General features: G+C 37.1%; 4 protein-coding genes across 4 annotated transcripts in view; 1 reads left to right on the forward strand and 3 right to left on the reverse strand.

Annotated features, from left to right (window-relative positions):
* LOC100185299 (transforming growth factor-beta receptor-associated protein 1-like) overlaps positions 1-2,632 on the reverse strand; it is a 6,782-nt gene extending 4,150 nt beyond the window's left edge. The window contains exon 1 of the mRNA XM_018815993.2: positions 15-2,632. Coding sequence (XP_018671538.1) covers positions 15-2,606 — 2,592 coding nt within the window. The 5' untranslated portion in view covers positions 2,607-2,632. The remainder of the gene's footprint in view (positions 1-14) is intronic.
* A 696-nt stretch (positions 2,633-3,328) lies between these two features.
* On the forward strand, positions 3,329-4,990 carry LOC100186927 (beta-1,4-glucuronyltransferase 1). The gene has a single exon (XM_002127748.5). The coding sequence runs from the start codon at positions 3,497-3,499 to the stop codon at positions 4,760-4,762; it is 1,266 nt and encodes a 421-aa protein (XP_002127784.1). The 5' UTR covers positions 3,329-3,496; the 3' UTR covers positions 4,763-4,990.
* LOC100182940 (polypeptide N-acetylgalactosaminyltransferase 11-like) lies at positions 4,815-12,176 on the reverse strand. The gene is made up of 12 exons (XM_009863381.3): positions 11,958-12,176; positions 11,532-11,658; positions 11,053-11,222; positions 10,635-10,760; positions 10,132-10,219; positions 9,655-9,787; positions 9,120-9,198; positions 8,589-8,758; positions 8,097-8,236; positions 7,595-7,818; positions 7,060-7,169; positions 4,815-6,818 (listed from the first exon to the last, which is right to left on the reverse strand). Exons 1-12 carry the CDS (start codon positions 12,151-12,153, stop codon positions 6,678-6,680), a joined length of 1,704 nt encoding a protein of 567 aa, XP_009861683.2. The 5' UTR covers positions 12,154-12,176; the 3' UTR covers positions 4,815-6,677.
* A 4,710-nt stretch (positions 12,177-16,886) lies between these two features.
* Positions 16,887-19,165, reverse strand: LOC113475154 (protein TsetseEP-like). The gene is made up of 2 exons (XM_026838895.1): positions 19,141-19,165; positions 16,887-17,848 (listed from the first exon to the last, which is right to left on the reverse strand). Exons 1-2 carry the CDS (start codon positions 19,163-19,165, stop codon positions 17,040-17,042), a joined length of 834 nt encoding a protein of 277 aa, XP_026694696.1. The 3' UTR covers positions 16,887-17,039.
* Positions 19,166-21,386: the final 2,221 nt, after the last annotated feature.

Below are 21,386 nucleotides of genomic sequence, written 5' to 3' on the forward strand. Positions count from 1 at the left end.
TAGTCATCAGATACTTTGAATAACTTTCCTGTGACGGGACAAACGTATTTGTTCTTACAACAATGAGCATGAATGACAACCCCGTTAGGGTAGCGGGCAAGCGGAGAGTCAGATAATGTACGGTTGCAAACATTGCAAACCCTGTTCTCGTGAATGACAACTGGTCGGGAATGGAGAAGATGTTGCTCTCTGTGGAGGAAGAGGACCTCAGACTTTATGAGGCTGCGTTCGATCTTCCTTGACCTGCATCCATGGATGCGATCACGGAGGACATGTTCCAAGAAGTTGCGGATCAAAGAAACTGACCACTGGGTGGGGATCAAGTGTAAAACGCTCTCCCAGTTAAAATCTTCAGGATGTTCGTTTAAAATATCAATCGCTGCCGTGACGGACCCACTACTGCCTCGTGTGGCTGATATATCGGAGAAATAAACGGATAACAAACTATGGAAAAGTTGTTGCCGAAATTTATCATTGCCCTCTCCTTGTTCAATGCAGTAGTTCTTCGCAGCAAGTGGATCACTTAAGTTATGCACGAGTATTTCCAATGCTTTGTCATGCTCACCAAGCTTACTATGCAGGATTACTTGTTCAGCGAATAACCCAAACTCCTGTACTTTGTTTAGGATCAGATGGACTCGGTAAAGATTTGAAAACCTTAATATTTCTTGCAACTTTTTCCTCGCTTCTTCAAGGGAGTTTTTATCCTCTTGTGACTTATGTAGAGACAGCACTTGTTCAAGGAACATTACAGCAATATGTGTGTGAAGCTTCTCCTTCTGTACTTTACATACGATCACCAGGTGGTAAAGATATTCACAGAGAGCGATTGGAAACTCATGGAGAAAACTCACAACATTGTCGACGTTTAAGCTTTCATTGTTATTATTGAAGATATCTATGAACAACTGCGCCCCCGAGTGTTGGTCGCATTGTAAAATCCATTCTGCGTTTTTCCACAGGGTGGCAGCATCTATCGCTCGGTGCGATAACTCTGAAACGACAAATCCAACTCCAGGAAACGACTCATCGGAAATATCGCAAGTCACAATAGACTTCCATATTTTCATAGCATCGTCCGTATCACCACTATGTAAATGCACTAGCGCGAGTTGATGGAAACATTTTACCTCCTTCAACTTGAAAACCATCTCTTCAACAATATTTTGATCCAAAGTCTCCAAAAAACTTTGATTTTCTGCATTTTTCATCTCAATTATCTGTTGGACAGTTTCTTTTTTCCCCAACTGTGCGAGAACAAGCACCGTGGCGTAAAACACATCAGGTTTCGTGTTAGTGTTGCAAAGTTCTTCCAGATAAGCAGCAAGGAAGGTTTTACATTCCTCTAATTTATTTTTATCATCGCTACAAACTTGTTGGATGTTTGATAAATTATGAAGAGCGGGAACGGATGGGATAAAAGATGAGGAAGAAGGGACAAGTCCTGGAAACAATGATATCAACTCCCGTGGATCCATGGAGCCATCCAGGAAATATTGCTTTGCAGCTTCAAAGTCAAACTGAGCCAACTGTATGAAGCCTGCCATACAACAAGCACGGCTCCATAAAGTTTCATACTTTGATTTTGAAAGTCGTTTTTTTGAGCTTTGCACAAGAGACAACGCGGCTTCTACACTACCACTGTTGAACAAACCTTGCAGTTGAGTTTCCAATGACACAGGGATAAGAACCATTACATCTTTTGCAGTGCATAGCAGTATCATACCACCCACACAACTCCTTATAAGGTTTCCACCTCTTAAAGGAATGGATTGTTTCTGTTGATTATCCAACAAACTATGGACTGTAACGAACTCATCATTTAATGCAGTAAGATAAGGTTCAGCCACAGCAACATTAAACACACCATCAGACCATTGCAAGGGTGGCCTATTAGATGTACCATCTATACTCACAAACACACCCAGTGCATTAGATGCTGATATAAGGAACTCTGATACCCCAACATGGGACACCATACTAAGCATCCCATCTTCCCCGATTGACATCAGTTCTTGTCTTGTGCCCGTCTCACAATTAATGATAATGTAAGTAGTTGATGTTGCCACACATATAGCTTTACCATCCATGGAAAAAGACTTTGGTTGTTCAGGTAGCGACAACTCTTGCATGAGGGTACTGCTGTCTTTGCTGACCTGGTATATTTGTAAAACCCTCTTTTTATTGAAAGCAACACAAATTTCAACAGTAAAAGGATTTTGATGCATAGGCCTTCTATTCACACAGAATGAGGTTATATTCTTCAGCTTTCCAGGTGCTACATTAGTAACAGATAGATCCAACATACTCAACAGAAGTAAATTCCCTTCACAATTTACCACCAAGTGATTTAAAGCTGGGGCCGCAGATATTTGAGATATTGACTTCTTGGTTCCTATCTGCTTCACAGTTTGCCTGATAGCTTCAACTGTCTTAGATTCCCTGCTTTCTTCAATGTTGAGCAAATAATGGTGAATGTTCCCATCGTTAGTCCCAAGGTAGACGTTTCTACCGTTAGTCTCAATGCTCTCAATACATGTCCGTTTATCCCCAATGATATGTTCACGTCCAAGGACAAGCTTCAAATCAAAAACTTTCAAAGCCATGGTAGATCAAACTGTTATCATTGTACCTATATAAACAGTGGAAAAATATAAACGATACGTTAGATAAAAAGACAGTCCAACAAGCATTTTTACATAAAAGTCTACGGTGCTAGTGAAGCATCTTCCCCCCCACACACCTTATTTGCTAACCACTAACCAGTAACCACCAACCCCTAGGTTAGGAGGTTAGGTGTTGATGATTTGGCGGTTAGGGGTTGGTGGTTAGGGGTTAGCAAATAAGGTGGGGGGGAGATTCTTCACCAAGTCTACTTATCCACACACGACAATATCCCTCAGCAACTCGACTGTAGGTATTTAAAATTGGTAGCAGAATATTATAGACAATTATAGTAGTTTATATAAATAACTTTAAATAAACATACTCAACGTTTAAGTAAATACGAGAGAACTTAATTAATTTCATCAAAATGAAAAAAGTAATGTCATGCTTTAACAGTTACGTGCGATAGATATCTTGGTCTTTTTTTCTGGGTTCTCTCGTTTTAAAGTAACTGGTAAATTTAGCTAGAGCGTGAATACACCTTTTGGAACAATATATACCGATTAAATTATAGCAGACACAGCCTAAAGTATTTATAGCTTTTAAGAATACCAAGAAAACCGATTTAAACTTCTCAAAAAATAAACACTTATTAACTTTATTAAAACTACAGATTACTAGAGCGTAACGAATCGAAAAATCCCCTACTACGAGAATGCCGTATTATTAATTTTCAAGCTGTTGTTGTTTTTGATTATAGAAATTTGTAACAGAAAAACATAATTAATGATCAAGATTAGGAAAATATCCGACTGCCTAAAGACAAGCTAATCACCTGTACTGTTTTGAACATGTGTAATGAACGAACGCTAATACAATATTGGTTGTAATGACTGCGCTCTGTTTTAACATGAAACAACTTCAAAATTACTGGTTTTCTTTGTCAGTTATCTTGCTTGTATCTGTTTTAGTATGTCTAAGACGTTGTATAAAAACAGAAGAGCTTATTTCTCAAAATATTTTTCGAAAATATCAAATAAAATCCGTTCTAAAGCAACGAGACATTGTTCAAAACCCTGATCAAGTTTTAGACAAATCTGGGAAATATTTTGTCCTTTCAAACACGTCATACCCAAAGTCACGTCATCTCAATGACGTCACACTGGTGACGCATTCAACCGTCGATAATTTGCTTCAATTTTCCGACTTACTTGAGACATGGAAGGGACCATTGTCTTACACATTGTTTGTTTGTAATAAAGGCGACTATGACGTCATTTCAAAGATTTTATTGACGTGTTTTGACATCCAAAATGTATCGTTACATTTTGTTTACCCTGTTCGCGATGATTGTAACCACTCTTCTTTATTAAACACTTTAAAAGCATCCCATAATGGTGTGGGGACTTTGCCAGTTCAAACGTGCAGGAAATTAAAGAATTTGCTGCGAAAGCATAAAAATGAAAACTATAACTCGCAAGTTTCGTACCCTAGCAACTTATTGCGCAACGTTGGAAGTCAAAATGGTTTTGTTTTGCATCTGGACGTGGATTTAATACCGAGCAAAAATCTACACCAACAACTAAAAAAATTTTTGGCAAAATACAAGAAAAATTTAGTCGAAAATTCAGCCTTTGTTCTCCCTGTGTTTGAGATGAAAACAGAATATTTCGAAAAACATCAAAATAATTTTCCACTGGACAAAAACTCGCTTGCACAGTTGTCTCAATCTAGTGTTGCACGTCCATTTTACAGCACTGTGTGCCCTAGGTGCCAAGCCATTACGAACTACAGCAAGTGGTTTCAATTTGGCAACACTGGAGAAATAGAACCAGTTTATGAAGTCATTTGGCAACACTCTTATGAACCTTTTTTTGTTGCACAAAACCCACCAGGTTTTGACGAAGGATTTAAACAATATGGGTACAACAGGGTGAGCCAGTTATGTGAAATGCATGTAGCAGGGTGGGACTTTCAAATACTTAACCCTGGCTTTCTTATTCATGTGGGGACTAAAGAGAAATTCCATGCCACTAAAACAGATGAGATGAGAGACAATTATCAAAAGTATCAAAACTTTCAAGAAAATTTAGAGAAAAAATATCCGAATTCTGAACGAGACTGCAAACCTCCCCCTGTCTATGTATTGAATTAAATACGACATCACAAACTTTGAAAATATCAAGTTTTGTATAAACAATCATTTGAAATATATCGGTGTCGTTTATCAAAGTAATTCACTGAATTGTGTTTAAACAGCAAAAGTGTTGATGATCCCACTGTGTATTTGGTTGGTGCTATTTCATATTTTTAGTATTTTGCAAAAAATCTTCATTTGCATTTTTGATAAATGTTACAACGTTTGTAAAATAAAATCTTGTGCACAAAATGTGTGTACGATAAAAATCACTTGAATATAAAATCCGTTCGCAACAGACAGGACTGGATTTCAACCAAAACAACGTTTTAAAAGCTTAATAAATATTACAAGTTTCAAGGAATGGTTCGGTATTTGCAAATATTTTTGCAATAAACTAATTTACTTTGGAATTAACTTATAGTTACAGAAGCTCTGGTCTTACAAATTCAGCCCTGCCGTTGCACTTTGTTAGATGCCATTTTAAGCATTTATGACAGTTAACAAAAATGTTCAAAAATAAGACTTAAAAAATTTTGAAAAAAAATGATGCTAAAATGAAGAATAACAAAATAAACTGCAGTGAAATATTTGCGAAATCAGAACTGCACAGTTATAATCAAGTTATGAAAGGTAACGTATTAATTTCAAGTTAAAACATATCGGTCGATTATCTGACATTATAAATGCTTTCAATTGAAATCACTTGAGTAGCAATGGGTAATTAGTGATACAGTATTAGGAACATATAACAAATATAAGATTGCTTTTATGGCAAGTAATTAACTAAGCAAGCATAGGCTACATATGTTTATTGGACCAGGAGTTCCTAAACTTTCCGGTACACCCAAATTTACTATGTCAACAAAACTAGAACCCAATTTTAAAATAAAAAAATTACTTTAATATAAAAATAGCTAAACCGATTACCGAATGTTTAAAGCACTTGTAAGCCAATTAAGTGGGTGAACCTTATAGTTTAAGAACCACTGGTCTAAAGTCATGGTTATTATCTTGTTATTAAAACCCATCCTATTATGAGGTGTAAACCACAAGACATGGACTTGAACCTGGGACATTACAGCTTTACAATACAGCCAGTGTTTCTCAACCATAAAGCAGCCACACCATTAAGCCTATTCAAGGCTCTTTGTGGGTTAGAATGTAATACCCATGTCTTTGTTTTGAGTTTTACGTCTAAACCTGTCAATCGATAATGATTTCACATCAAGCAAAAAGGCTTTGTGTTTCTATTATCGACTAACAGAGTATGTGCAATTAATGCTGGTGTAGTAATTTGTCTGTTGTGTAGCTAAGTTGAAAAACATTGGCTACAGCTGGTTAGTAGTACATGCTTTACAGCTAAAGTGCAATTCAATACAAGTACCAGGGCAGGGGTTTGAACCTGGTGCCACAAGGTCTATCATTACATATCAGGTAAATACACTTGATGTTAAAGTTAATATGCAATAACATTCTATAAAGTTTAAGTCTGACCACAGTTCTATATTAATGTACCTGAACCGGGGTTTGAACCTGGTGCTCTATGTGGGAAGGGGGTTGCCTATACTGTTTGTTATAAAAAAAATCACAATAGTTTTGGTAATGCATGGGGTTCACAGTCAAATAATTGCCTTTTATCCAAAACTATGTGTTAAATTTAAAGGCTGTTTAATATGTAATTTGTGTTTAAAGGGAAATAAAAGGTGCATATGCTATAGTTAACCTATATGTTGCATTAGTTAAGCTGCTTGGAATAAAATGTTTAAAACATGTGTATGGTGTTGTATGGTAAAGTCCATGCTGTAGCACCCTGGATGGTTGGGTAATGGGCCAACTGTGGTCTAAATCCAAGATACCCTAACGTGCCACGACCTCAACCATATATAAAGTCATGATAAATCAATAAGTAGGTGATTGCACAGTGAAGTTATTAGTTGCTGAACACAAACGTTTGCACAGATGGCTGGTCGCATATTTTCAAAACTGCTTCAAATGTTTTCCCGGTTTGGTTGATTGAAAGACATAAACCAACGGCTACATTATAAAGTTTCCCTTCCACTTTACCACCAACCTGTATAAACATTGATGTCCTTGATTCAAAACATTAAAACCACTCAAACATTTGTAACTTTACCGTTATGCCAAACTACGGCACACAAAACAAATAAAAAAATACTAAAAATTAAAAAGGAAACCTACCTAATGTTCTTTGCATATAGTTAGATGTTAAATAAAGTCAGAAAAAAATGTTTTTTTTAACTTTTTTTTCTAAAAAAGGAAAAAATTGCCACAAAACAACTCCACTCCCCCACCTTGTGGCCTATGAAGGTCCATCTTTGTAAGCCTCGACCTCCGTCACATTTCATCACACGAGGCAGCACAGAGCCATCCAGGCACATTCGCTTACCAAACTTTATTTCACCTGTTATGATTGAACAATGATTATTGTTGTGTCATTACAGCATACTAATGAAGGGTTTGAGGTGGTGGTTAAAAGTAACCTGAAAATGTGAGGTTCAAGCCTCATGACTGCTACCATTGTGGGCGTATGTGTCCTTGGGCAAGACATGTAACGGCAGTCGGTCCAACCAAGTGGTCACTGATGGGTTGTCTAAATTATCTACCATACAGAAACATAATCACAAACAAAGTTACATAAGTGGTAACTTGTAAGCGGGCACGAGGTGTATGAAACAGAACACTTGTGATATAATGACTGTCGTCGCCCGAAATCAAACAAGTTACAAATAGAACACCCGTGTTATAATGACTGTTGTCGCCTGAGATCAAACAAGTTACACTCAGATTCTATCATTGTGACATCAGCATTACAAAGCAATGAGAAACCTTTATCGTTAAAACTCCATATTAGGTCTTGTTCATCTTTCTTGCACTCTACTGCCACCAGTGGTGAGCCTTTCTTCTCATCCCCCCTTAAACAAATATTAAGGTCCGACACCCGAAGTTGTCCATGGGCAATGGTGGTCACCTCATGCACAGGGTAAGCATATTTGATGGTTGAAGGTCGAGTACCAGGAATACCAAGCTCAGGGTAAACCTCAGATAGATACCTGTTTATATGTGTAGTGTAAGGGGTGATGTTTAGAACTGAATCATCAAATCTGTTTTTAATACCGGTATTAGTTTTATAAATGTAAGTGCCATGTCGTTTTGAGATGTAACTTTGGAGGAGCATGAAGTAAATATTGGATATAGTTGAGCAACACAGTTTACACATAAAACAGCGTTTACTTTGCTTTTAGATGTCTAGACATAAAAGCAGAGCCAAAATATATAATTCAAGCATAATTTTTAAGGTAAAAATAAAACATATTTCTCACAAGCTTACCATTTAAAACTTTTACAATTCAACTTCTCTCTTAACTTTATTCTTTCAGATAAATTATCGGGCGACAATTGCTTCGCGTACGCTCGTACAGAGTAGAAATGTTTGATGAAACCGTCGAGCCAAACCTTTGCTAAGCGAACCTGTGGTTGAAAAATGTGGTTATTTATATTGTAACTGGAAGTTTTATTCGTTATCAGCAAATACAACAATAATTCTAACCGTAAGATCACTAATGGGTTGTCCAGATTGTTCGACATACATGAAAACAATCACCCACAATGTCACATACATGGTAACTTGTAAGCAGACAAGAGGTGTATTAGGTTATACCTATTGTCGTTTCCGGCCATTTTTTCCTGCATTAATAATCAATATCATCTACACACAAATACAGACATCTCTTTATTGCAGTTGGGACTTGATGCCTTATTACAGACACAATAAGATCAGAGTTGAACCTCCTACATAAACCCATATATTACAAGCACTCACGGAGTTAGTAAGCGCAGCATTATTCCCCCCACCATACGGTCTTCTTCTCCTAAACACATGACCAACCCTTGAACAAGGAGCGATCATCATCTCTCCTCCACACATCCATGTTCGGAACGATAATTCGAGATTCTCGGCTCCCCATTCCTCCATGCCTTCATCATATCCCCCTGGTGGGTGATGGTTTAGTTTAAAGTCTGCACCATGGCACTTAATGTTAGGGTACTGGGTTCAATGCTCGGTACTGCCACCATTAAAGGCATATCTGTCTTTGACATTTACTGAACATTGTTCCAAGACCAAGTTACTGGGTTCAATGCTCAATATTGATGTGATCATAACCACTTTCGGCAGGGCATTTTTAGGTTGGTTTTAATGCGTTTTTCTCTACGACTGAAAATTTGGACAACCAAATCACTGGGTTTGAGCAATTGTTGTTAAGTGTCTTGCCCAAAGACACCACCACAGTGGTAGCAGCAACGAGCTTTGAACCCGCCATCTTTAGGTCAAGTTCTATGCGGCAAAACTTACCCAGCGAGAAGAAGAAATCTCTGTTTACGGCGAACAATCCTCCCGATATTGTAGGGGTGGGGTAAGCTATGGTGGGGTCCTGGGATAAAAATCTTTAATATAAAACGGTGTTTTAAAATACGTGCAAACACGGTTGCTGGCTGGGTGCTTCTTTTTTATCAACTGGAAGGGGTTATGGGGTTATAGGGATATGGGGGCCACGAGGTTCATTGGTAGAAAACAGTTTTCTTGGTAAGTAACACCGGTCATGTTCGCATGTGGTTGTTCGCGTGTATTTTAGAGACACCCTTAGTAAAGTAAATGAAACAAACATTCGTTAAATTTAGCTGCCACACTAATAATTTGACATTTTCCTTGAGTATATTTTACTCGTAGCCTTTTTTAACAAATGTCGTTTTGGGGCAATTCCCTTCACTTCACTATTTTACCTAATTTTTGCTATTGCATTTGACAAAATAAATAAAATATATACATATGTTTTATAGTGAGAACTAATGCGACGTCTTTAACAAGTCAAAATATAAAGAACCCCCACCTTCCATGGCTTTGGTAACGCCTCCCACGCAAAATGCAACCCCCAGTTAAATCCGCCCCTCATTAATTGTGAGGCTTCATATTCGAACGTATCGGGGTTGATGGTGTCAACTATCGGGCTCACGACCGATGTCCTGGAATGTAAAACATTTGTCCAAATATATAATGTGTTTGGGTGGTCATACACCTTATGCTCTTTGTTTGAGGTAATGGGCAACTCTGGGTTAAATCCAAGGTCCTTTTACATGCCTCACTGTACGACTTCACTTGTATGGAATATTCAATGGATTACTATTAAGTATATAGGTGGTCATTATAATTCTCATAATGATATGGTATGTGTTATAACCTCAAGCTATAACATGTATTTTATACACCAGACACATAAGGTCTTCGGGTTGTTTACACCTTCCGCTCGCTGTTAATTTATAACATGGGTGTCTTGTATACACCTCATGCTCACCGTCAAGCCACAAACCTGTTACTTCGATCGATTTCATTCAACAAAGGTTCAATCCAACCATTGTTGACCTCACAATGAGAATCAAGGAATATTAGAACATCACCTGTACATAGAAATCATATATTGTGACATGGAGATCATAAATCATGTTTGAATAATGTTGTGTTGTTTAATGTATGATGAGTGTAACATGTTACAGGTATTCTGATTCATACACCTCGTGCCCACACACTAGTTACCACACAAAAGCTATTTTAAACCTAAAGCTTATGTGCAAAATATATGATGTCACATGTCACATCCTTTTCAGAGGCTGGGGGTTATACCATCCAGGCACTACAAGCTTAACTCATATAGATTCATGCTATTATATAAAAAATAATACAATAACTTCTTTTCACTAAAAGCTTTTTGAGGGAAAGAATGAAACGTTGGAAAAAAAATATGATGTCGCCCTAAGCAGTAATAACAAATATGCATTTATGCTAAAATGTGAAACATACGTTTACAATAACCACCTGTAGCATATCGTGCCCCGAACATACGAGCTCGTATTAAACCAAGTTGACTCTTCGAACGTAACCCGTGTAGTTTCGACTCGAGGTAAAACTTGGCGACCAATCTTTCAATTTCTGTTAGTGTTTCTGGTGGAAGAAGACTTGTGTTATGGAATATTATGAAAAATTGAATCTATCTTAAAAAGTTCTATCTAACTAAGTAAGCCTACTGAATTGAAATAGCCCATTAAGCCCAATATATCTTAGTAGATGATTAAAAACAAGATTTTGGTCGTAAATTTAAAAAACACAAGTTCAAAGTGGTTTTCCCTACAATGCTTTGTCAGCAACTAGTGTGCGATGCGTATTTTGAACCAAATTTGGCCTAATTCACCGCCCAAGGTGCTTTAACTAAGTACAACAACATTACATTTAATACCTTTATCGGTTGATCCGTCGTCAACTACAATGATTTCCTTCAACAATGAAGGCGGAGTTCGCTTAAATATTGAGCTGATGGTTCGCATTAACACTGACAATGCTTCCCCATAATAACATATGATGATTGACACTTGGTGTTGCGTCATGTCTTCATTGACACCGATGCATCTGAACAGCATGAAGGTATTATGATGCTATTAATAACAAGTGGCAAATAGTGCAAAAAATTGGCATAAAAAAACATTTAAAATCTAGGCTGTTAAGTGGCATGAAGCAAGACTTTGGTAGGTTATATATATTTTAATATTTTAGTTTTAAGAAAATTTATTTATTTCTGTTAGTTTAATGACCTACAAAATCATTTCTTGAGAATTATGTCATGCCTTGTAAAAAAAGCAGCAGAAAAAAGACTAAATTGATTTGAAACATATTATTAGTGTTATATTAAACTTGACTTTAATATTATAGATCTCATACTCTGGTTGTCTTGTATCCGGTATTGTTCGAGGCTGGATTCCAATTCTATCACTGACAAGTTGATTGAATGCATGGGATTTATATCCTTGCATGTACGCCTCTTGTTCTTCTTCTGTGTGGATCATACCTGGATGAAAGTTGTGTATTTCAATGCAATGGTAGGCACCTAATATTGTTATGCAGTTTATGCATACAAGCCCTTGAATCTATCACAATACCCCATGTGAATAATCTGGATACAAATAGTAACACAGACCAATTAAAGATAAGAAACTGGCGCATCTTGTTTTCATATCAGATATCTTTAGCAACTCAATGTGGGCATGATAGTAGTGGCAATGGCAACCATTGATAAGTCACTTTTATAGTTACCAACAAAAACCAGTTATAAAGAACTCACACAAACCAAGCCACCCTTATACTTACTCATATTCTCAATGAAGTTATTTCCCATTTGCTTCTGTGCCTCCATTAACACACTTTTCACTTGTACCTTAAGTGAGTTTTGAACCCGTATCTTCTGCAACCTGCGGTCATCTTGAACAGAAACAGCGACGTAATAAAAGACAAATGATGTTATCAACAGAACCAGCAGAATGACTGTACCAATGTTTCGTCTCATTATACTTAACCTTATTTTGAAACTATCAACTGGACATGACATAATTTTATTTATCTTGTCGAAAACGAGGATCATATTATTTAGGAACGAAGAGAAAGGAATCAACAACAAAACAATAGGTTTTGAAACCTCGCTATGGGTGGGAAAGGGTGTCGGTTAAAAAGCGTGGCAGTTTTTCATTGACCTCTTACTTTTAAGAACTATAAAATAAGTCTATGCACATATATACTACACTTAGAGTAAATTGATACATAATATTATAGTGTATTTATTTACAAATAACTTTAAAATAATCAACAAAAAATAACATTTTTTACAAATTGCCAAATTCAAAGGGGGACTCCCCGATGTTATAGGTGACTGATTAAATAGAAACTATAAACTTAGATGTCAAATTAATTTTTATTTAAGCGGGGTTTACACCACTGACACTAAAAGCGTGCTGACGAGCTGGCCATTTTATTCTACTGTGACCGTATGTGCATTCGTACAAGACACCTAATGGTAATTTCTTTAACCCAGTTAACCTCATTAGGTTGGCTTAATATGTAACCATACGGAAAAATGTTCATCCACAAAGTTACGTGGTAACTCGAAAGTGGACAGAACTTGTATGAAACACAGGTGTTACAACGACTTCTTTGCCCCGCTCCTAAATAAGCAACTTCAACCCATTAATTTAACATACTTTCATGGCTGTGTAGGGAATAAATTGTAGACCTGGTTGAAGATTAGCAGAAAAAACACGCAAGAATATGTTAGTAATTTGCGTGGGCGGGCAATACACTGACCTGGTTTCCCGCGGGAACCCATTAAGCTACAAAACTGTGTTACGGGCTTCGTTACCCGAGGGCGGGCCACAGTATAAACCACACCAGATTAAACTTGTAGAATTTCGGATAAGATAAATCTCGGTAAACCTAAATTACATTTTCAAGGTGGGGCACAGGATTTGGACAGAAGCCTGGAACTCGCGTACAGGTTACAAACTGTATGTAGTGCCGTGGGGTAAGATGGGATACAGTCAGTACGTAATCCCACATTCCCTGATCGTGTTTTCAATAATTAACATCGCTGTTTGGGGTCGTTGGGATTCAGGCGCGCTAACCACTTTGCCACGGCGCCGAATAGTTTATAAAGGTGGGGTTCTACAGTGCGTCTTAAAATATAAAAATTTTGGCCACAGTTGCCCCTTACTCTAAATTATCCCGAAAATTATTTCAACTTGCAAGCAACCAACGGTTTTGATTAAGAGACCGTGTAAACAGCTCTGTATAACATACATAAACATACATAAACACCAAAGGCTAATTTTATTAACCGATGTCAAACAAATCAATTTAACTAAAACCGCAAGAATTCATTTTCACAAGAACTTGCTGAATCATAATCCCCGTCTGTTTCGTCACGGACCCGGCGGATTGTCAGCGTTTATTTATGTTTGACAAAAAAACTGGTTTTTCAATAAGATGTGCCAAAAAATTTATTATAATTTCGAAACAGAGCCTTCTAATTGAAACTGCTTGACGTTTTACCGACTCGCAAATCTCAAATGTTTAACTCAAGATCATTATCGATTAAACAAGACAGCAGATTTTTAAAAAAAATTAGATCACTTTGAACTAATATGCTAAAGCTTAAATAAAAACGACGATCGATAAGTTTTGCAGCTAACCCTGTTCTCCTTATATTGTTTAATTTGATCTTTGCTATCATATTCGAAGAGATGGGATCGCCGTTTGAAAGAAAACATACTAATGTTTTGTTTTTTACTCGTTTTTTATAATTTTACACCCAATTTTTTAATAAATTTGTAGTAAAAACGACAGTCGTATGAGGTTCGACAGTTAATACTAATGAACGGCTTTGCAGTTGTTGCTACGCCACTTTAAAACCAGATTATAATAAATATAATTGCTTCGAAAATTTTAATAAATTTGATTGTTTAACTTATACTACCGAAAGCAAGGTCTTATCAATGTAGGTTAAACCCAACGTCCCAGAACATAACCTACTGCATCTACAGTGTTGGTAAACCAGTTAAACCTGTTGGGCACGCCCGCTTGCAAATTACAGACTTAACATGCGGAGAGTCCTGCGCCGTGGCAACGTGGGTAGCGCGCCTGCCTCCAACCCCAGAGGTAATGGGATCGAGGCTCGTCGCCGCTATAGTTGTGGACGTATGGACGTAGCAAAAATTTTGACAGTTATTGACCTAACGCAGTGGTCACTAAAGAGTTTTCCAAATTATCACCCATGGTCTACAAAAAAAATTCAATAAAAAAATCACCCACAAAGTAACATACATGGTAACTCGTAAGCTGGTATAAAGTGATTGAACACCTGTGTTATAACGACCGTCATTTTCCGGTCACGCGAGAATACAGTGAGGTATAGAAGGGGGGGGGGGGGAGATGGGACACCTTTTAATTTCATTTTCTTGTCCGATTTATTAGTAAACAAAAAGCTAAGAATTATAAAACCATATCCTTACGACTTTCTTAGACCGTTAATAATTGTTTAAAACACATGATATTTGGATATTACGTGCTGAAGATGTCCCATCTTCCCCAACCTACTATATATTTTGGCCAACGCAACCTTATTTTCAGGTTAAGCGATTACTTTAACCCAAGCACCTACATTGCCACGTATATGCAATATGTTAATGGGACAAGACACACCGGTTAAGCGACCCAGTTCTTGAAAACCGGTTTCGCAACTTACACATTGCGCTAAGCTGAAAAGTTTAATCCAAAATTAAGACAGATTTTTTTCGCAAGCTAGGGTGGGGCCTGCATTATATAAACGCCATGAACCCAATAAGAGTGTGTCCATCTTACTTCTGCGAGAATTCTCAACGTTTGCCGCTTCAAGGGTAAGTCTTTGTATCTTATTGTATAGGCTTATTATATAGGCCATCCATACGCATTAAGCTAATGGATCAACTCCCTCCTATAAATCTAGGGTCCTTTAACGTATAGTCGGGTGGGGGAAGTTGGGACACATTTTAACTCTATTTTCTCGTCCTATGTGGTAGTAAACAAGGAACTTTCAAAGAATTATAAAACTATATGCTTGAGACTACCATAGACCGTTGTTAACTGTTTAAAACACGATCAGGATATTCGGATATTATGCACCAAAGGTGTCCCATCTTCCCCATCCTACTATACCTTGTTTCTAACCTACCGCATATAGAATTTATAAAATTATATATAGTAGGGTGGGGGAAGATGGGACACCTTTAGCACATAATATCTAAATATCCTGATCGTGTTTTAAACAAATAACAACGGTCAATGGGAGTCATGGCCGTATAGTTTTATAATTTCTTGAATGTTCTTTGTTTACTACTAAACGGGGCGAGAAAATAGAGGTAAAATGTGTCCCGTCTACCCCCACCTTACTGTATTATAGTAGGGTGGGGAAAGATGGGACACAATTAACACATAACATTTAAATATCATGATCGTGTTTTAAACAATTAACGACGATCTATGGGAGTCGTGAGGATACGGTTTTATAATTATTTAAATGTTTTTTGTTAACTACCAAAAGGGACGAGAAAATAAAATAAAAATGTGTCCCGTCTTTAACTGCCACAATTTTTAATGACGTTGTCTCGTCACGTAAGCTGGCACGAGGTGTGTGAAACAGAACACCTGTGTTATAACGACTGTTGTTGCCCCGCCGTGCGAGGATAAATAGGTTACATACGTGGTAACTTGTAAGCGGGCACGAGGTGTATGAAACAGAACACCCTTGTTATAATGACTGTGGTTGCCCGCCATGCGAGGATAAATAAGTTACATTCATTCACCCAAGCACAGGCACGACCAAATACACCACGAGCCTACTACATATAGCAAGCGTGAAACGTAATATCTGAAACATTTCTCGCGAAGTGTTATGTATAGTATTAATTACCAAGCTTGTGAAACTGAAACGTTCCATGTGCGTAAACAACAAGCAATTAATATGATTGACAAATAGCGCTTTTAATATGCACAAGTAAACAATGTGCATGCAACATTTTGGTATCGCTAAACTAATATTAATTTACATAAATTTAGAAAAACGTCATGAAGACTTACGTCATCGCTTGCCTCATAATCGTCCTTTGTGTCACGTGGTGCGAATCCGAGCAGCTAATTGGTGAGTTGTAACAGACTGGTAGTTGGGTTTGTGGTGTCTTATTGTGGTCAAGGCTCGATGCTGCCACCATTTGGCGAAAAATCTACATACGTGCGGCGCCGTAGCACAGTTGGTTAGCACGCCTGCCTCGAACCCAGAGGTGACTGGTTGAAGGCTCTTCGCTGCTACCACTGTGGAAGTGTGTGTCATAGGGCAAGACACTCAACGGCAATTTCTCAATCCCAGTGGTCACTAATGGGTTGTCCAAATTATCAGCCACACGTAAAAAAATCCCCCCTGAAGAATATTTACCCACAAAGTAACATTGGCTACTTGGTGGTAACTCGTAAGCGGGCACGAGGTATATGAAACAAAACAACTGTTAAAACGACTGTCCCGTCGAGGGAAGATAAATAAGTTACACACGTGGCAACTCTTGCATGAGGTGTTTTGATAGGCTACAGAACGCCTGCGTTATACCAACTGTCGCTGTCCCGCCATGCGAGGATAAAAACCTTACATTCATCTGTTAAAACACTTTATCAACATACTGCAATTTCTCAATGTAAACTAACTTCAACTTATTATTTTAGAAAAGATAACATCACAGGCAGCGAGCCTGAGGAACAAGCGATCCTCTGAAGAGGAAGAGAGCGGATCAGGATCTGGAAGTGGCGATGGGGTGAGCAGAAAAAGAAGATCAGAAGACCACTCTGGCTCCGGTAGCGGGGATGGAGATTGCAATCAATTTAGTTTTCATTCCTCTGAGGAAGAAGAGGAAGACCATGACGATCACGAACACCATTGTTGCTGTGATGGAGAACAAGATGCAGATTGTGAAGACAAGTTTTTACTGTACTTGTTATTGTAGCGCCCATCACAACGAAACAGAATCTGGGAGCGGATGCGGCTAGCAGGAAGAGAAGATCGGAGAGTGGATCCGGTTCGGGATCTGGAAGTGGAGATGAAGATGATGCTGCTAGCAGAAAGAGAAGATCGGAGAGTGGATCCGGTTCGGGATCTGGAAGTGGAGATGAAGATGATGCTGCTAGCAGAAAGAGAAGATCGGAGAGTGGATCCGGATCCGGTTCGGGATCTGGAAGTGGAGATGAAAATGATGCTGCTAGCAGAAAGAGAAGATCGGAGAGTGGATCCGGTTCGGGATCTGGAAGTGGAGATGAAGATGATGCTGCTAGCAGGAAAAGAAGATCGGAGAGTGGATCCGGTTCGGGATCTGGAAGTGGAGATGAAGATGATGCTGCTAGCAGGAAGAGAAGATCGGAGAGTGGATCCGGATCCGGTTCGGGATCTGGAAGTGGAGATGAAGATGATGCTGCTAGCAGGAAGAGAAGATCGGAGAGTGGATCCGGTTCTGGGTCCGGAAGTGGAGATGAAGATGATGCTGCTAGCAGGAAGAGAAGATCGGAGAGTGGATCCGGTTCTGGATCTGGATCCGGAAGTGGTTCTGGAGATGAGTCTGATTCAAGTTCCGAATATTCCGATCCCGGTTGCTGCAACAATGGGAAATCTGGTTGTGGATTTAAACTGCTTTGCGATGCTTATTGCTTGCTTCAAGCTTTCTCTCCATATTTCTAAATATAAAAGTAAATTTTGGTCTTTTAGTGTAATTTATATTTTGTGTTATTAAAAATGGAAAATAAATGAAATTATTAAATGGAAAAGATTCTTTGTTGGGGTGCAATTTTGCTAGTAAGGATAATACAGATCTGTTCTAGATGATTAAGTTTGTGTAGTTGGTTGTTCTATTAAAAGTCTAAAGTAACATAATAAATATTAGCCCCTCAAACCCAAAGCTTACTAAATGTATAACTTTTGGTGGGGTAAACCAGTTAAACCTGTAGTTAGAACAGCTTGCAAACTAAACAAGCAATACTTGACCCACTGAACAATTGTTAAATTTACAGCAACAGGGTTTGGTAGTTGCGAGTCACTTTAAACCTAGGTTGCAATAAAATTTTGCCTTTTAATTTGTTTGCTTGGTAAATTAATTAGTCTTTAATTCAATGTAAATTTTAATAAATACAATTGCTTCAAATAGTTCCGGAAACTATGGTTAAACCTTAAATCCTAAAACATAGCCTTCTATGTACGTAACGTGGGGTAACCAGTTCTATTTGTGGCCACATGAGTGTTTATGACAGTAAGAAATTAACATTTGCAAAGCATATAAACCCACCCACCTTAATTAAAGTCAATATACAATCCACCTGTATATGGAGTACCAACATAAAACCCCCAAATGTTTTGCAATATTATATAAAGGGCAATTTCAAAATCTGTATAATTTGTATTTTTAAAGCTTATTTGCATAAAAGAGAATAAAACCTGCTATTAAATAAATTGCAACATTATTTTATTAAAAAACCTGTTTTATTGCATCTCCTAACATGTTGTGGGGGTTAAATGTCCTTGTTTATAGCTTAAGGATCTGTATGTTAAAATATTTCACCCAATTTTAAATATCGATGTGTAAAAGTAATTATGTAAACATTGTCTTGCAGGAAGAAAGTGGAATTAAAAGCAGTAAGTCAACAATTACCAGAAGTAGAAAAGCAGACACAATGTTATTGTGGAGTTCAATAAAGAATAAACAATATTGTTGTAAGAAATGAATATTTAAACAAACATTGCTTGCCTTCATAGACTTTCCTATTGACTGAACTTGTAAAGCAGAATAATATTATTTAAAACTGAAAATAAAAGTTTAATATATGATATTGATGCCTTTCAATATTCTAAAAGCCTGGGTAGCATAACAATGACTTGTGTCGCAATATCGTGCTATTGTTAGCCACTGTTTTCGGGTGTATGATCAAAAAATATTTTTACTGTAACCAAGACAGACTTTTATCATAATATGGGCAGAGTGGAGAATTAATTGAAACATAGGGTTAAGAAATAGAAAGTCTCAATTCAATAGAGCAGTTTTAATTATTACCTAGGTAGAAGTTACAAATTTGAAAAATAATAAAGACGGGGGTTTTGTTATATAGCCTATGCTTCATACCTGCTTACGAGTTACCATGTATGTAACTTTGTGGGTGATTATTGTTTTATTATAGCTGGCAATTTGGAAAATCTATTGTTTTCATATGAAGCCAAGTATTGTTCTATGATTCTGGAAAAAAAGTTCCATTTCTTTGACTTGTTCGGCTTCTCTTTATAAAGTTATGAACACAGGAAATCTAAAGTTATGAACACAGGAAACAAAAAGTTTCTCTGTATTTAAGGTGTAAGCTTGGTTTCAAAAGTGGAGCTTCAGCCAACGCATCGTAAGTGGTTCTTTGATTTTATCGGAAGTTATGAATACAAAACAAAAAAATGTTTCTCTGTAGCCTACATAAGGCATATACCTGGTTAAAGAAGCAGATTAGTTTTAGCCATAACGATGTGAGTGGTTCAAAATAATTTCTCATAGCATTGAATGCATAAATATTTGAGTGCAGTTTGATTTTATGCTGGTAAACCTACTATATTAAAACTCTATTTTGTTATACTCCTTTTTGTTATTTTGGGGTTTTGTTATATAGCCTATGCTTCGTACCTGCTTACGAGTTACCATGTATGTAACTTTGTAGGTGATTATTGTTTTATTATCACTGGCAATTTGGAAAATCTATTTGGTCCCGCCCACCATGGTAGCAGGCCTAGAACCCAATATCCTGTGGTTACAATCTAATTCTGTATTCATGGAGCCACAGTACTGGTATAGAATTTTTTCAGAATTGTTTTAAAAAACAAACATAATGAAGATTTGCATACAATAAACTTTAATACACAAATCTAGGAATTTAATTAGTAACAAAAAAAGTAAAACCTTCGATAACAAATGACTTTGGTCACTGTTATAGATATGTGTTTTGCTTGTTTTCATATGAAGCCAAGTATTGTTCTATGATTCTGGAAAAAAAGTTTTCTTTGACTTGTTCGGATTCTCTTTAGTTATGACTAAAGTTATGAACACAGGAAACAAAAAATTTCTCTGTATTTAAGGTGTAAGCTTGGTTTCAAAAGTGGAGCTTCAGCCAACGCATCGTAAGTGGTTCTTTGATTTTATCGGAAGTTATGAATACAAAACAAAAAAATGTTTCTCTGTAGCCTACATAAGGCATATACCTGGTTAAAGAAGCAGATTAGTTTTAGCCATAACGATGTGAGTGGTTCAAAATAATTTCTCATAGCATTGAATGCACAAATATTTGAGTGCAGTTTGATTTTATGCTGGTAAACCTACTATATTAAAACTCGATATAAAAAGTGTTAGAATCCGCATCAAATATTTTATATTGTATGAATATTTTGTTGTACCTTAATTTAAAACTACTGTTTTACGGCTTCAGCAAGTCAAAAGTTATTTTTATTGTATTAAAATATGTTTTTGGTACAACGGCACCAGTAACCTGCATGATTTGCTACTTTCACCGCCGCATATTAATAACACAAATATGCTTCTTGAACGCAAACGTCGCATTCAAAAAAGAATTTCGGATTCCTCTTTCTTCTTCAAAGCTGGATCGGTAAAAGCAAAAGGGGCACCCGCAATTATCCTGAGCTTACTTATCAGTGGTACTATCTGGACTGGAACATTGTACCAAATGGAAAAGAAATGGGCAATAAAGTCTCAGATAATCAATGATGTGAAACGTTTTTTTGAAAATGAAGTCAAGAAATAAACAAACTGTATAAAAAGTTCTACCTTGAATTAAATTTGATGCATGCCTGATAACTAGAAGCTTAGCTTAACTGGAAACAAAAATAACTTTAAAAATAGACTAAATGTTTATACCAATTAATAAGTGTGGTTCTTTGTTTATGAAATAACAATTCTTTAAAATAATAATACTTCTAGCACCAATTTGTATGTTGCCATTTTTGTTTGTTTTTCAGAATTAATATTTATTTAGTACTCAGTGGTAAAACAAAAATGAGATCACAGAATTTAAAAATACAGATGGGACCGCTTCAACTTAAAGCGAAGGGGTTGCCAGCTACAATACTTAAAGGTAGTGTTGGTATGGCTGGTGTGATGATTTTTGCTGGATTTATTTGGAACAAAGAACAACATCGAAGGTAAA

This window comes from Ciona intestinalis, unplaced genomic scaffold (assembly GCF_000224145.3).
Source record: "Ciona intestinalis unplaced genomic scaffold, KH HT000124.2, whole genome shotgun sequence".
NCBI classification, from domain to species: Eukaryota; Metazoa; Chordata; class Ascidiacea; order Phlebobranchia; family Cionidae; genus Ciona; species Ciona intestinalis.

Coding starts and splice junctions, on each gene's coding strand:
- LOC100186927 (XM_002127748.5), top strand. CDS start 3,497: ATGACTGCGCTCTGTTTTAACATGAAACAACTTCAAAATTACTGGTTT.
- LOC100182940 (XM_009863381.3), bottom strand. CDS start 12,153: ATGAGACGAAACATTGGTACAGTCATTCTGCTGGTTCTGTTGATAACA. Junction 7,819..8,096: donor AATTGTAAAAGTTTTAAATG/GTAAGCTTGTGA, acceptor ACATATAAACAG/GTATCTATCTGAGGTTTACC. Junction 6,819..7,059: donor GGACCTTCATAGGCCACAAG/GTGGGGGAGTGG, acceptor ATGTTTATACAG/GTTGGTGGTAAAGTGGAAGG.
- LOC113475154 (XM_026838895.1), bottom strand. CDS start 19,165: ATGATAAAAGTCTGTCTTGGTTACA. Junction 17,849..19,140: donor AAAAGTCTGTCTTGGTTACA/GTAAAAATATTT, acceptor GCAAGCAATAAG/CATCGCAAAGCAGTTTAAAT.